Raw genomic sequence first — 16463 nt, 5'->3', positions numbered from 1 at the left:
TTAATTTACTAACATGGTAAGAATGTACCCAGATCCTTGACATAACGTTGCCTCGACAATGCCCTCCGCATACGCACTACTCGGACTCCCTCCAGTCACTATCTGGCAGAGTAGAGGTAGCAAGATTATACACTAGCTGATCCGGAAGCCTCCTAGAGAGTTACCAATAGGTTCAGCCCGGTGTACTAACTAGCGGCCGGCCTGCGAACACCGTTTTAGAGCTGTACCCTCGAAATGTATGGAAGATTGGATCTCGCCATGATGTCCATCATAACCTTAAAAGAATCATACTGCATGATGGAAGAGATGAGGAAGGGTTGACCGGAACTTAGCTCTGGAGACTGAACACGAGTTCCACCACTTCAAGCCTCCAATAAACAGTGGTATCGCACCGGTTGATGAGAGTAATCTACTATATAGTATTGCCTGGTAACACAGATTGGTAGCATTCGTCCACACCTCAACCTTTGCTTACGTTGGTTCACACATGGGTGGTCACCCATAGTGTGCTTGCGCATGGGGGTTATAGCCAGGATTACTAACAGTCCCACCATCGTGAAGGTGCAAATAGAGGATTTGGCTGTCACAGACCGTCCGGACTTCACCAAAATTGGGTTCTCTTGACTTGAGTGTCATTCGAATATCAGTTCCATTAGCGTTTTAGACTCCCAGGTAGCAAGTACAGCTTTGCTGGCATATCTGAGAGAATGTCTGCCACAACATCAAGGACCAAAGATAGATACAAAGACTGATGGTCGTGGCCAAGACTAGCCATTTTAGGCATATGTGAACATACCTAAAAAATTAACAGTAATAAAATGGTTATATGTCAGCGACGCCGTTGTTTTGCTTTGTGCAAAAGTAACTCCGACTCTGACAAGGCTTCGTTGTAAGGGTCAGGCAAGCTAAGATTGATTATAAGAAGTCTCTAGATAAGACGATAAAGAAATGTAGCAAAGACTTTATGATCACATTGGGACAGTGTACTGTTGCTGTAAATAGCAGGTATTCTGTTTTCGGATTTGATGTTTTTCTTGATAAAACGCTTGAGATCGAATAATTCCGCTAAAGTGTGAAAAATAACCCATAAAAAAAATCTTTCTGAATTGTGAGATTCGAATTTAGCCTTTTGCGCTGATGTGGGGAAGTCATGACCGCTGTGCTGTCAGCGAGTTGTTTTTATGACAGCTAAAATAATTTTCCTTATTACTAACATAATATAGTAATTATTTAATGGATAATATGCATTGATTAATAGCTTATATGTAGCTTACCAGAATATCTTTGAGTACAAGCCAGCGTTTAAATTCCATTGTCTCGCAATCACATATCCATGGATTATGGGAAACAGTTGCCACTTTCAAAGATTTTGATTCAAATAAACTCTTTTGCATTCTGGTTAATAAATTATATTTAAATTTCAGAACTGTTAGATTCAGATTAATCACAGAGTCATCAATCACTTTTAATCCATTATATTCAAGATTGAGCTCTCGTGCCCGAGGCATCATTTGTTTGACGGAAGTGTTAGTTGAAATAAGTTGCCGAAGGTAAACAGATAATTCCTGCGGAATTTGGTCCAAATTTAAGAAACTGCAGTTTACGTCTAAATATTTGTATGTTTCTTTTTCACTTACGCATTTACAGCTGCATGGTCCAGGACACTTCCACATCATCAAATTATCCACTGTCAGATTGTTCAAAGGCCTACCTTTCCACCAGGGTGGTGAAGCACACTGTGCACTGTCGGTAGCAACAGGAGAAGATCGACCTTCTAGCCATTCTGCAAAGGTTGTGAGGAGACAATCGCAAGACCAGGGATTGCCTAAACAAAAGAGAAATACTAGTAAATACATTCTCTCAGAATTTTTCATCCCTTAATCTAACTATACTTATATGAGTTACCACAGATGTATTGCACTACAGTATTATACCAGAAATGTTATGCAACTTACATTCTAAGGGAAAAAGTGATGTTTCAAATAACAATTGCAAACTTATCAATTGCGCTACTAGTACCATACAGTTACACAATGTTTTTCACAACGTGGCTGAGTTAGTTGGTCTGAGCGAGAGTAGCATAGTTTTTTCCTCCAGGAAACTCGGGTTTTTCGTCCAGCAAACAGAAAATCGACCTCAGAACACTTGCAATTTACAGACAATATACACAGAGCAACATGGCCTTAGTCGCCGAAGCTCCTAAACCCAAAAACAACAACAATACGGTATGTTTTCATTGCGAAACATAACGGCAGAAGAGCTGTTGATAATGTGAATAATGTATCTTGACATACTGCATTTCGCATTATACTGAACGAGGTTTTATCCATGGTTTTACACTTTTTTTCCCACTTATTGCGTCTAGATTTCAAAACGGTTTTTTTAACCACATTGAGGATAGCACATCTCGTTTTCTAGTGTCAGTGATGATTCAGATATTTTATGGGAAGTTTTACAATATTGCCTATTAAAAAAAAAAAAAAAAAACTGTCATATTACTGTTACTCGTTACTGTAGAAAAACTTCTCCAACCATATGTATTATGTCCATAAATTCCAATGGTTGTTTGGTCTCTTTTCCTGTTTAGCTGGACGAAAAAAGCGAGTTTCTGGGAGAATAAATCTTGCTATCCTTGTCTGAGACCGACTAACTCAACCAAAAAGTGCAAAGACATATCCCTCGCATCATTGCTGGGATTCGAACCTGTGTCTTTTCCACGTGGTGTCAGGAGGGGGAATGGTCACTCGAATGAAGTATTATTGCCTGTCGGCATTTTAAGCATGACACTCCACATAATTATCACAGGAAAAATTCCAGTGTGCTAAGTAGAGATAAACGTGGCGCCTACTATCAAAAAAAATTCCTTATTAGGGCTCCGCAAGTCCGAACCTGTGAATAAGCCCATGTGTGTTATGTTCATAAATGTTTTCTGGTCGATTTGCCTATTTTACTGGACGAAAAACCGAATTTTATGGGCGGCGAACTTTCTATCCACGACTAACTCAGCCACGGAGTGATAAAGGCCCGTTAAAGTTCCTTGCGTCATAGACGAGATCCGAACTTGGCCGGTTTTCAACGAGTATGGGAAGGATGGTGATTACACCACAGTGCTACACACGCAGACTGCTGCCTGCGACCAGCTTATTAGCATTAGCATTAGTAGAGGCATATGATGCAAGAAACCAAGCTTATAAATAAATTTTCTGTTTATACTCCGGCACGACAACCAAGTCAGTAGAGTTTACAATAAATCGTCAATACAAATATTTATCGTATTTAGTAGTCACGGGCTTGAACCCCGGTCCACTCAAGGAATGCGTGCTATGCACTCTCGCTCCTGACGACTGGGCTACGTCATATGCAGTTTCAGCCAAGAAAAAAAAAAAAAAACCGCTTCCATTTCATCCCTCCGTTCGTTCCGAATACCTGTCCAGCTCAGCCCTAAATTTATTTACGCTATCAACTTCTACAACAAAGGATGGAAGTCTGTTCCACCAACCAATTACCCGCTGGCTAAAGGCAAACTTCTGCACATCTATCCTACATCTGTCTCTACTTAATTTGAATTTATGCCCTCTCAGGTCATTCTGAGCAAGAGGAAGAATCCCATCAGCATTGACCATGCTCAAACCATTAAAGGCTTTATACACCTCAATCAGATTACTTCGCAGGTGCCTAGTCTCCAGACACTGTAATTTGCAAAACTTAAGCCTTTCTTCGTAAGAGCAACCCTTTGTTCCATTTACTAACCTGGATACCCTTCTCTGTACTCGTTCCAACGGCTCTACATCCTTCTTAAAATGAGACCTCCAGACCTGTATACAGTGCACAAGGTGTGGCCTGACCATTGCCTTATACAAGGGGATAATCACCTCCTTATCCCTGCTAGAAAAATTCCTGTATATCATTGACAAGACGGTATGAGCTACTCTTGCAGACCGTATGCACTGCTCAGAAAACTTCATATCTGCCTGCACAACCACCCCCAGGTCCCTTTCATTCTCTACCACTGTCAGTGTAGTACCACAGAGTTGATACGGTGCTCTGGGGTTGCTGTTTCCCATATGTAGTACTTTACATTTGTCAATGTTAAACTTCATTTGCCACCTCTCAGCCCATCTGCTCAACCTTTCCAGATCCTGTTGCAGTAGCATAGTGTCAGTAGTGCCCTTGACAACAATAATATCAATCGAGTAATATCAGTAAGTAATAACAACAGTAATATCAATCGAGGAGTTATAGCAGCAAACAACCTTACTTTTTAACTAAAAGCAAGAAGCTGTGGGCACAGGAACTGCCACTGGACGTCTGAAAACTGGAAAAAGATTACCTGACGGAAAAATTCCGGTTCAGTGCGTTTAATAAGGTCAAATGTGCAAGAAAACGGATATTTTACATAAAAAATAATAATAATAAATAAAATAAATAATAAAAACAATAATAAAATAGAATATTTATATCGGTTCTATTCCCATAAGGTAACCATCCAGTTCCCATTTGAACTTTACCAGACTCACGGCCTTTGCTACTTTTCGGGGGGCAACTTTTTCCACTGCTCGACGAACTGCTGCCCGTAAGTGAACTTTCTTTCTAGTCTGAAATGTTTATTCCCTGAGATGTTATAGTTGTGTCCCCTGCATTTGACTCACTGAGAAAGAACTCATTGATTCATTCATTTTACTGATCTTCCTGCGTCTTATCCACCTCAGTCAGATCTCACCATTGATGTCTATTTGGCAAACCTTGTAGTCTACACCTTCATCACTTTGCACTCGTCACCAGTCTTTGTTTTACTCTTCTCCGGAAGTTCTATGTGTTGTCCAGGTACCGTATCTAGACATGAATGCAATATTTCAAATGCGATCTAACTATCGTCTTGTATAGAGAGATAATGACATTCTTTTTCCTGCTGTCAATTTTGCACTGCGTGGAAAATTTAATTCAATATATTGTAGGTAAGATGGAGATAATCCAATTTGGATAATCGAACTGGTTATTGTCCATTTAGTTTGGATAATTAACAATGGACTGCATCCCTAATCGTATACAATTTAACAATTTAAATGAGCCGATTCTGTTTATTTTCAATTTAACATGAAATTATATTTAATTAGTTCTGAAAGCAAGAGTTGTGTTCTTGATAACACGGTTCCATGTATTTAAATGTTTATTTATGTCAGTTCCTCGTTTCTATGAAAAATTAAGACTTGTTTTCTTTGATCAAAATGTGGTTTGTCATGTTTGTTAAGTGCGAACTTACTTAAGGCTATGAGACGTCAATACATGTATATTATGTCTGTAATTATATGCGTTCTCCGATCGATTTCCAGTTTTTTGGACGAAATATCCTATTTTCCGGGACAAAAACAGTGCAATCCTCGCCTAAAATTGACTTAGCCACGTTGTGAAAAAAAGCTTATAAAATTTCATGTCACAGACAGCTCAAGCTTTTTCCATCCAGTATGGGAAGATGATTATTATAATCATTCTGCCCTTAGTGCGATATACAATAGGAATACAAATCGTGATAGATTAAGGTTATTTGCAGCCATTCTAAATATTATTTATTTATTACTACTTTATATACGACATTGGGGTTTCTATTTGTCTATTAATATTTGTCAATACGTTATCTGTCTATTAATATTTGTCAATACGTTATCTGTCTATGTATAATATCTTTGTCCGTGTGGTATCACAGTGGTCTTTTTTTCACACCAGCCGAAAAGGCCCAGGTTCGAATCCCGTCAATGAAGCGAGGAACTTTTATGGGCCTTTTCCACCCTGTGGTTGACTTATTCAGTCTCAGGTATGAACATCAAGGTTTTCATTCCCCGGAAACTCGGGTTTTTCGTCCAGCGATACCAACAAATCTACCAGAGTACAGACGCAATGTATGGACATAACATACATGGGCAGGTAAGACAGCTCTTGGGTGGCTCTAATATGAGAGAGTTTATTTTTTTATTTTTTTTAAAATACGATATCTTTGTCCGTATCTAAACGAAGGTTGAGGTTTCATCTAAACAGCATACTTACATATCTATACGCTCTAACAAAGATGTTGGAAATAAACTGAAATAGAAAAGATGAGAAATGGAAAATACGTTTCTCCTTTTCTTTTACACTTTTTTTTTTAACCTTTCACTGTCCACTGTCGTCTTAGTGACAATGTTCTCTTCATGGCCGCGCATGAAAGTTTTACCAATAAAATACTTATGCGAATCAAACTGCCTATAAATGAAATCAAATTATCAAATTATCGAACCAGAAAAATTTACTTAAAAGTTTTATGCGTGCAGGCAATAGACGATATAACCTACCTTCCATCTTCAAATTAATCACATTTTCTGGCAGACTGTACCTCCTAAGGCTAACAAGATTGTTGTTTGAAAAATCCAGAACCTTTACTTGAGGGATATGTGCCCTTAGATCACCGACCGTGGTCAGTTTGTTAAATGCTAGGATTAGCACTTCTAGATTTCGTCCACAGAGAAATTCCCTTCCTTCTATAAATTCTAAGAGGTTATTAGAAAGATTTAATGATTTTAATGGGCACACTCTCTGAAGTGAACTATTCAAACTCTTCAAACGATTGTTACTAAGATCGAGATAAACCAGAAGGGGTTTTTCTTTGAATGTGTCTTGAGCTATCGATGATATGTTATTGCAGCTAGCATTCAGAAATGAGAGTCCTCCGTTATCTTTCAAATTAACGAATTCCAGCGTAGTCAATTGGTTCTTGGCTATATTTATGTTTTCCGAAGAAGGTAAGTTATCAGCTAGAGATGTAATTTTAGAGTTGGAAATCACAAATTGAGTTAACGTTACTGTAGTCGAAGGGGTAAACGGAAGAAAAAAGTTGTTGTCAGAAATATACAGATTTTTCAGTTTAGTGACGGGCAACAGTGCTTCAGGATGAATGTGTTCCAGACTGCAGTTGATTAAGCTTAATGTTTGAACGTTGGGAGTTCCTTTAAATACATTGGGACCGATGTATCGAAGTGGATTGTTATCTAGGAAGATATTAGTCAGATACCACATGTTGTCATGAAACACGCGGTCCAGTGACTCCAGTTTGGTCCCACTCAAATTTAAAATCTGTAAGATAAACAAAACATCTTTTAGTTCATCATTACCTCTAATAATATAATTTTTAAATTAAAATGAGACAGTTTCTTATATCAAAATACACTATCCGTAAAGTCAGGACCTAATAGTAAAATTCTTCATTATTATTATTAGTACATATATTACTGTAATACGATCTGAGCCAAAAGGCGAGAAGCGATAATTATTATTAGTATTGGCAAAATTATGCGAGAAAGCAAGCCAATACAGCATTCGCGAAAAAGTTTATTTATAGTGTGTGTGCATTCGAAATGTTCGCCAGATGTATTCAAGCATGTTTGCAGCTTTAAAAGCGTGTTATTCCAAATTTTTTTCCTTTGATGTATTGGAGAACTTCCGTTCGATGTGGGAGGTTACCTGCATTATCAATTTTCGCATTCTGTCCTACAAAATAAAATATTGCTATGCTAATGTTTTGACAACTGAGTCGCCAAAACATTGGTTTGGCAACTCGGTCTCCGCTCTATTGCTCCTACGCCCCAACACACACACACACACACACACATCACTACAAATCTGCCATTTTGTAGGCCGAAATTTTTCATCTAGCCAGGAAAGATCTAAAAATGCATGATGATGATGCAGGACATCACCTTGAATGAAATATTTCCATTCCTCTCAAGGTTTATCGAGCTGTAGCATTAATCTATCTCCTAGCATTTTATCTGCTCAAAATTATAGTAGAAATGAATGGACTAAAAAGTTTCTTAGCCTCACCACACCACACCACACCATTCATGAGCTATTTTTCCATTGCTTCTACTGGTTCCAAATAATCTGTGTGGATTCTCTGTATAAGTTCTGTTTCTTCACTCCCTATTCGTATTTTCATGATAAGTGAGAGGTTACTCAAAAAACAAAACTTCATAAGAAATTTTTGTTCTTTTCACTGTTACCGAGAAACCACTCGCACAGTTTTATTCTTTGGTGTGGACAAGAAGAAAATTGAGTGTGTGTTTTTTTGAGCTTTCAGTTCGTAATGTCAAACTTTCTAACATTTGTTGTTGGGTTTTAGGAGCATCGGCAATTAAGTCCATCTTGCCCCGTGCATATTGTCTATAAATTGCTTGGGTTTGGAGGTCGATTTTCAGTTGACTGAACGAAAAACCCGAGTTTTCGGGAGAAAAAAAACCATGCTATCCTCGCATAAGATCAACTAACTCAGGCACATTGTGAAAGAGACCCATAAAAATTCCTCCCGTCATTGACGGTATTCGAACTCAGATCTTTTCCACCCGGTGTGTGGAGAACGGTGATTTTACCAACTATGCTACGTACCCACGAGTGCAAACTTCCTACAACCACTAATATGGAATTTGTGAAACATAAAATTTTCCAACTCGCATGTTCGAGTTGCACCACTGGAATTAGACACTGATATATTGAACAACTCCTTATTCCTTTCATTCACGAACCAACTGATAACGATTCGAAAGTTTACCGTTTGAACTCTTGATTCAACAGTTTGATTTTATAAGAGTAAGCCTCTATGACGAGCATTAGAGAAAGGTGCAATTTCCTCTATGCTATATCATTTTCTTAAATTTTTAACACTTACAACTCTTTCAAACTTAATTTCATCCTAATAATCCTAAAATTTCATCCTAAAAGGTCATCCACAAATGGATGACCGTAAGTTCCTGGAATAATAATGTAAGTCTTTAGTCTGGATAATTTGCTTTGAGATTTTGAAATGGCTGCAGTTTAATCGATGAACTCCTTTAAAATAGCATATATGGCGTACTCTAGGCTTCTCACGGACTTCTCTGGAATATAGACTAAGCTGGTTACTGTATTAGGTACACCTACCTAATATGGAGTAGGTAGCCCTCCTTCCTTTAACCCTCAAAACAGTTGGGATTCATCAAGTCATGGATTCAACGAGGTGTCGTAAGCGTTTCGCGCGGATGTTGGTTCTCACTAACTCACTTGCTTCCTACAATTTTTTAGTTTGGGTGGTTGCAGATCTCTATTCCGAAGATCTCGTGACACTTCGTCCGACCGGTGCCCGTTTGGATTGAGATTTGGCGACTCGCGAAACCACCGCAGTATGTTGAATTCACTCTGATGTTCTTCTGACAACATTTGTACATTGTGATATGAGGCATTAACCGGTATAAAGAACTCATTCAAAGCAACGTTTCCAAATATTGCTATACTAGTAAAACGGGGCGCGGGCACCGCACCGTATCGGTACAGTTATTAACGATTGCTTTAGTTTTAACATGCTTATACAAAACAATACGAACCTTTCTATTAAGTCACAAACAGAAGAAATGCAAACTATGCGAATAAATGCAAATAGATGCAAAGAAAACTGTGACGTGGGTGCTGACACGCGTTGCCTTGTTGAGTATAAAGACTGCACAGAAAAAGGTCTTAGCTTGGGTGCACGTTTGGCAGGAGCTACATTTCAAGTGGCTCCGCCTCCACCCTCCACCCATAACTGGTTTCTCAAAGCCATCCATCTCAAATATTTTTAATGACTGCAAGCGGTTCTTCCACATCTTAAAGGCGTAAATCTTAAAGGCGTACGACGGCTTCAAGAGCGAAGCCGTCGTACTCTAAACAGGACTGCACGAAAAAATAGGACATCCATGCCACTGTGCGACAACTGACACCTGAATTCAAACAAGCCCAGAACTGTCCCATTTCAACCTGTATCATGCGCAGAGAGTTAAAGAAATTGGGTATTGGCAGTCACCTGCCTGTTCATAAGCCACTTGTTTCAGAGTAAAACAGAAAATTTCGCTTGCAGTGGTGCCGAGAACATAGTGATTGGGCAGTGGAACAATGAAATAAAGTCGCGGTCAGACGAATCACAATACACTTTGTTTTGGTATGCAGAGAGTATAGCGAGAACCTCAAGAAATGATGAACCCTGCTTGCCTTATTAAGATAATCCAAGCATTTGGAGGTTGTATCATGATATAGGGAATATTTTGTTGCTATGGGCTGCATCCGTTGATACCGGTGGAAGATCGAATGTCATCCAGGAAGTACCTAAATTTTCTATCAGATCTATTGCACCCTTCAGTGTCACACTTTTATCCCAAAGTTGACCACTTTATGAATTAAAATGCAACAGCGCACCGTTTAAGAATGGTCCGGAGAATGATATGGATTACCACCATCTTTCCTGGCCTCCACAATCAACTGATCTCAGTCCTATGTAAAATGTGTGGGATATGCTGGAGAGGGATATTCGGAGACGAAGTCCTCGTCCTTCAACTTTTTCGCAGCTGCGCGATATTTTGATGGAAGAATGTCCAGAAAAATATCGTCTAGCAATTGTGAGACACTGTAGTCGAAAAGGATTGTTGGTCTAAATTTAATAACACATTCTGAGGCACTGTAGATCGAAAAGGATTTTCGATCTACAGTGTCTCAGAATGTGTTATTAAATTTAGCAATAATATATATATAGAAAATAAAATATGCTATGATCTTGATCTATGCAGAATTATTAGGCAATTTTAATTTTTCAAAAGCAGAAAAAACGACCTTTATTTCAATTTAGTTAAAATTGTGTTGCCATTATAAATATGATTTTCCTTTATTTTTATATCTAAATGTATTTTTATATAATTAATAAAAATCCGTGGTGGTTGTTTTTTTTATTATTATTTGTATATTTTGTGTGTACAGTAGGTTATTCTAAAAGGCCAAAGTCTGGTAAATCGTAGGATTTACCAATTCGCTTTGGTGAAAGGCTGAAATGTGTAGACATGTAGACAAGACCACGTATAATATCTACACGTATAGTAGCCTTTGTACACTGTGTTGAATACAGAACTCTGTAAAAGGCCGTGTGCAGTGTGTGTTGTTATGTTGTTTAGTTGTATCTAGCCTCTTTGTCACCAGGAAGGCGATCACCTTCACTACATTCTATACCACGGGAAGGTGGGCCACAACTGCACATGTACTGTGGTGGACCTCGACTAGCTCGTACTGAATGCCCAAAACGAGTTTGTGATCATTCAAAGAGAGAAAAATAATAATAATTAAATTAAATAAAAAAATAATAAATTAAAAAATAAAAACATTCAAAGTCCACTGGTTAAGTGCAAGACTAGTGGATGTCACGATCCCGTACTTAGGGAGCCCAAACCCGGCACCAGAAAAATCTCGTCTCGAGCGAAGGGCAAGAGGTCAGGGTAAAAAATCCGCACAGACAGTAATGAAAGCCTTGGGGGCCGAAAAAAAAAGAAGATAATAATAAAATAGGTAAAATAAATAAGTAAAATAAAATCCTGGGTACCCGCAAAAGAGTTCTCCTGCTGAGGCCATAATTACTGCCCCATTAGGAGCTGTGGAGAAACAGAAAATAAAAACTCCTGTCAAAACACGTTCCCCATCCGTGGTCCATTCACTTTGTCTATTCTTAAACAAGGACATCCGGGGGGATATGTGTCCTATCTCCGCAAGGTTGTCTGGGTGATATTCACTACATTATACTGTATGTACTTTTTAAAAAATCCGAAAAGTGAATGAACTAGAAATTTATTATTGCTTCCCTTTTTTTTGCACTGTTATTAATAACCTTTCGAGGTGTATACCTTCCCTATGCCTTGTTTAAACAGTGGATAGTGCCCAAGGGGAAGCAATGATAATTTGCCGATTCATTCGCTTTTTTTTAAACAATGGCATAATGATGATATACACCGATGAGCCAAAACATTATGACCACTTACCTAACATGTTGGTCCTCCACATGTAGCCAAAACAGCTCGTACCCGGCGAGGCATGAACGCAACAAGATTTCTAAATGTGCCTTGTGGTATCTAGTACCAACACGTAACCAGCAGATCCTTTAACTCCTGTGAGGTTCGTGGTTGAGACGCTGCAGATCGGAGTTGCTTTTCCAACACAAACCACAGATGCTCGATGGGATTGATGTCTGAGGAATTTGGTGGCCAGAGCAATATCTCAAAATCTTCCTCATGTTCCACAAACCAGACTCAAACAATCCGGGCAGTGTGGCATGGCGCATTATCCTGATGAAAGACGGTACCGCTAGAGGGGAAGACTGTTGCCATGAAAGGGTGTACCTGATGAGCAATGATGTTTATGTAGGTGGTAGATATCAGACTGCCCGGCACATGGATGACTGGACTCAGGGTATCCCAGCAGAACATTGCCCAAAGCATGAGAAGTTCTGGCTGAATATCGATATCGTAACAAACTGATTGTTCAGGATGATAAAAGCGGCCTTTGGATAAACTGCCATAGTGTAGAACATCCTTGGTTGTTATGGGATGTCCTGTGATTTTGAAAGAGTTTCCACCAGCTTCGGAAGTGGAATATGGCACCTGCAGACAGATAATATCATATTTCCTCTCCAGGGCAGCAACTCTGATCTCATCCGCCACCATTCTTGAGAAATGCCCATTCACCTGAAGAATTTTGATTCTGGGCCTTTGGTTCTGGTTTCTCTGGTTTGCGCTGCAATTTGGTGTGTTATGATGTTTAGGTAAGTAAAGGTAAAGTGTAAAGTGTGTTTAGGGTCAAGCGGCCCAGGGGTTTCCCCCTGTCTCCGCATAGTTTACATTGTCAGGTGATACATTACACTGTAACGGCCAGAGATTAAAAAATGTGTGGATCTTGGGGTATGTAATGTCATGTACCGTTGTTCTTGATCGCCAGTATGGCTGCCTTACCGTTCGGACGTGCTGTACGCCGCTCAGCAGAATATGTGTTTTAAATTAAGCCAGTTATCCAAATTGTGTACCCAAGGAGTAATATTCATCAGTCGATCACAGCGGTGAGATTTGTTACTCTTTTTATTGGGTGTTTTAGTACATTTCAACTCATTTTCGATTCAACGCTGGTAACAATGTGTCAGCTCACCATGGCGGCATCGTTCTAGCGCTGGAGAGAGTGGCAAACTACATATTTCTCTGTCACCGCGGTTGAAGTGCACTCTTGACTGGGGAGGGTGACCCCTGTGTATTTCTAAACAGGGCACTGATCGTGTCTCAATAGTTCTGTGACTTTTGATTTTGCTATTCTGGTCATAATTATGCACAGAAGAACTAAAATGTCCACATTTCCCTCTTGAACGAACAACGCCATTCATTGCCCGAGGCCGCTAAGTTGTGGGTAATCTCCCCACCCTCAATGCTTTCCTGGAAGTGTTCGCTCAGTCAAAAGTTCAGGCACTCTCCGAGTTAATCACTGCCCGGAGCTTGACCTGTGGAAAAATCGGAAACGACTCACCTTCCGTCTGAAAAATAGAAAGTAAAATCCTCCAGGCAGCAAAGCTATTGGGCGGCTCCACTTATTCTGGCTGCCACGTTAAAGAAATTAAGGCTACCGTTACATTTAGACCACCAAATGGATTCCATAAATCGTTCCAACCTCGTTAATCCGAAGACAACAGAAACGGATGACAAAGCAGGAAAATCAAGAGCATCGCAGCCACAGATGGCAAACAACGAAAACTTTGAAATTATAGAAAGTGAGGACATTGACTTCGCACAATCTGGCTCCACTACAGCCAAAGGAAAACACAAAACATATGTGACACCAAAAATGGAAACGGTGACTCGCTCCAAAAGCAAGAATAAGGATCTTGCTGAACAACCTCTGATACAGGCAGACAACTTCGGGGAGAAACCCCCGGACAAATCACAGGTCACCCCGTTAGACCCGACACTACCGCCGGGCACGGCCCTGCAACAGTCCCTTGCCCTGCGAACGGCACTAGAGAGCTTGTTCAAGGAGCAAATAAACAGGGTTTCAGCGGTCCTTAGGGCAGAGATAGTCTCCATCTGGATGAAGATGGAGACGATATTAGTCCAGACGCATCTTGAAAAGGAGATTGCCCAAGCCAAGCTGGAGGTCCTCCAAATCACTGGAACGAACCAAATGCCACAACGCGTTTTCCCACATACTCACAGGTGCTGAGGAACAACATAAATATCACAAGTGTGAATTCCGACACAGGATGCCCCAAAATGGGGCAGAAGAAAACCCTGCTAATCAGACCCCACCTGGTAGTTTTGAAACCACAGCACCAGAAACACATAAGTCTAGCGAAGCAGTTAAACAGACCGTCATGGACAATCTGAAGGACGACTTTAAACACACAAAAATAAGATCCATCAGGAAAATGAGAAATGTTGGCGTGATCATTCAAACTGAAACGGAACAAGACATACAGGGGATACTAAAAAAAACCCCAAAATATCCTCGCTGGGACTGCTTGCCGAACCGCATAGGGGAAAAAGGGCCCTGCATAATGATACATGACCTAGATAATGATATCACCCCTGAAGAGTTAGTCCAAGAAATCTACAGGAAAAATCTCAATGAATTGCAATGGGACGGAACGCCAGAGCAGCACATCACACCGAGGTTCAAGACCAGGACTGGGGGTGCTGTCAACTGGGTCTTGGAGCTGTGCACAGCTGCATGGAAATCCATAAAGCAACAGACAAGGGTATATGTAAATTGGGGCAGTCACTGCTACAGGGAGTATGTGGCTGTCCAGCTTAAGATTTGCTGGCAAAAGATGTCAGCCACAAGTTCGTAGGCCAATTTGGTGGCTACCACTGAGCCGTTTAAGTTTTGGGCTGCTCCCAAAACTTAAACGGCTCAGGGTAAAATATGCAGAAGTGTAACACTGATTAACGGAGCTAGTATCAGGTGTTTTTATACCATGTCCCGAGCCTCGCACGCGCTGTAGATCACCTGCAGTTGCTTTGATTTGCACAACGACTCGCTGGTCATAATGTTTTGGCTCATCGGTGTAGATATACAGTAATTACATTGGTTTACACATCCCTTCCTTCCTTGTTTTTTTATTGGTAATTTCTCACACCATTTATGTGTGTGGGGGGGAGGTGTAGTGTTGTGTACCGTTCATCTGTCCATTTAGCCATTACCCCCTAATGGGACCCACCGTCGCCCACATTTAGCACCTTGGAGGCAGACCAGCTACCCAGTAGCTATATATTTTACTCTGGCAGGCCCTGTCACCTCTAGGGCCTAAAAAAACCTATCATTGGGATGAAACGTAGAATTAGAAAGGCGAAAAAGTTTTGAGAACGCGATTTAATTTGGACGTAGTTCGATTTTGCAGAGTGGGGCGTACAGGTAGAGTGAGGGGAGAGGCTGAAGACTGGGGTGAAAAGCAGAAGTATGGGGACGATAGAGAAGGCAACTGCAGGTGATCAGTGGCGCAGGCCCATTCCCCACCAAGTGAAAAGAGGGGTGGCAGGGAGGGGAAAGGACAGAAAATTGTCTACTCCAGGGAGAGAGAATTGAAGGTGAATAGGGTAAGAGCACCTTATTCAAATTGCCGAGTGGCATTGGCAGCATGGCTGCAAAGGTCGTATTTTTGTGTAGTCCAGTGGCATTGTAGTTCCCGGGACAAGTGCCATTCGGGAAGATCGGGAATCAGAATGGTTGTGGGTCACACATAAGAAAGAGTCCCATTCGATGCACAGGGGTACAAAGGCATTTGCAGCAGGGCTGCAAGAGTAATAGTTGGGTTATGTCTAGCGATGTCACAGTTCTCAGAACAGTTTAACGCTGTCTGGAAGGAAAAGTATCTGGTTGATTTCAAGTCTTGTATGGGAGCATGGTCCTGTCCAAGGTTGCTGTCCATCCGATGCATTGTGTGAACTTATGTTCGGTGAAGTGAGAGTTTTGCAGGGACCCAGTCAGTGGGAGGTCATTTGTGTCAGTTTGTTGCTGGATCTCTGGGTTGGTGAAGAGATAGTTTCTTCTGTGGAGATGTGGTCGGAGAGGCCTATGTAGCAGTTCAAGTTGGTTGATAGGTAGGTTGTTGTTGTTTGGAGAGAAATTTTCATAGTGGTTGCAGCGGAGAAGGTGCAGGAGCGGTCCTGAGCCTCACGAGGAACTCCTGTAAGAACTCCGGTAAGAACTTTATATTGGTCTTTGGATTGTAGCACTACGTGTCCCTGAATTTTCAGCGAGAAGTGAGTATTCGCGATGAGGATGCAGCGGAAGTCCTCATATAACGAACAGTCGTACAGAACATGACCAGGTCTCACCCTCCCTTCAGTTGCAGGCCAGAGTCCACAATGCGGAAAGAGGACAGCTTCGCTTTGAAGGAGTCATGCCCCGTGAGTAGGAAGGTGGCGAACAAGCCAGGTGATAGCCATTGTGGTTGCCTCAGATATACTAATCTTATGTCAGGAATGAACTTTCTCGTTATAGCTCCTTTAGTAGAGTCTGCCAATCTTGCCTGCCATGCTTGTTCTAGGTGGGCTGTGAGCCGTTGTTTCTCCATGCTTTTGCTATTATTAGGTTCAGTCGTGAATCCTATGCAGGTTTTAGATGCTCTTTCTGATAGTGGTAGA

General features: G+C 40.8%; 1 protein-coding gene across 1 annotated transcript in view; it reads right to left on the bottom strand.

The window, feature by feature from the left end:
• Window positions 1-12506, bottom strand: part of LOC150077459 (protein toll-like) — a 48888-nt gene extending 36382 nt beyond the window's left edge. The window contains exons 1-3 of the mRNA XM_090385909.1: window positions 12318-12506; window positions 6324-7101; window positions 1275-1825 (exon numbers count right to left, since the gene is read on the bottom strand). Of these exons, the coding sequence (XP_090242035.1) occupies window positions 1275-1825; window positions 6324-7101; window positions 12318-12506 (1518 nt within the window). The remainder of the gene's footprint in view (window positions 1-1274; window positions 1826-6323; window positions 7102-12317) is intronic.
• Window positions 12507-16463: the final 3957 nt, after the last annotated feature.

The sequence above is a fragment of the Mastigoproctus giganteus genome, chromosome 12 (genome assembly GCF_048544385.1).
Source record: "Mastigoproctus giganteus isolate SK-2022 chromosome 12, ASM4854438v1, whole genome shotgun sequence".
In the NCBI taxonomy this organism is placed as follows: Eukaryota; Metazoa; Arthropoda; class Arachnida; order Uropygi; family Thelyphonidae; genus Mastigoproctus; species Mastigoproctus giganteus.
Note: the sequence above shows the minus strand (reverse complement) of the source record. Positions and strands in the feature narration are given on the sequence as shown.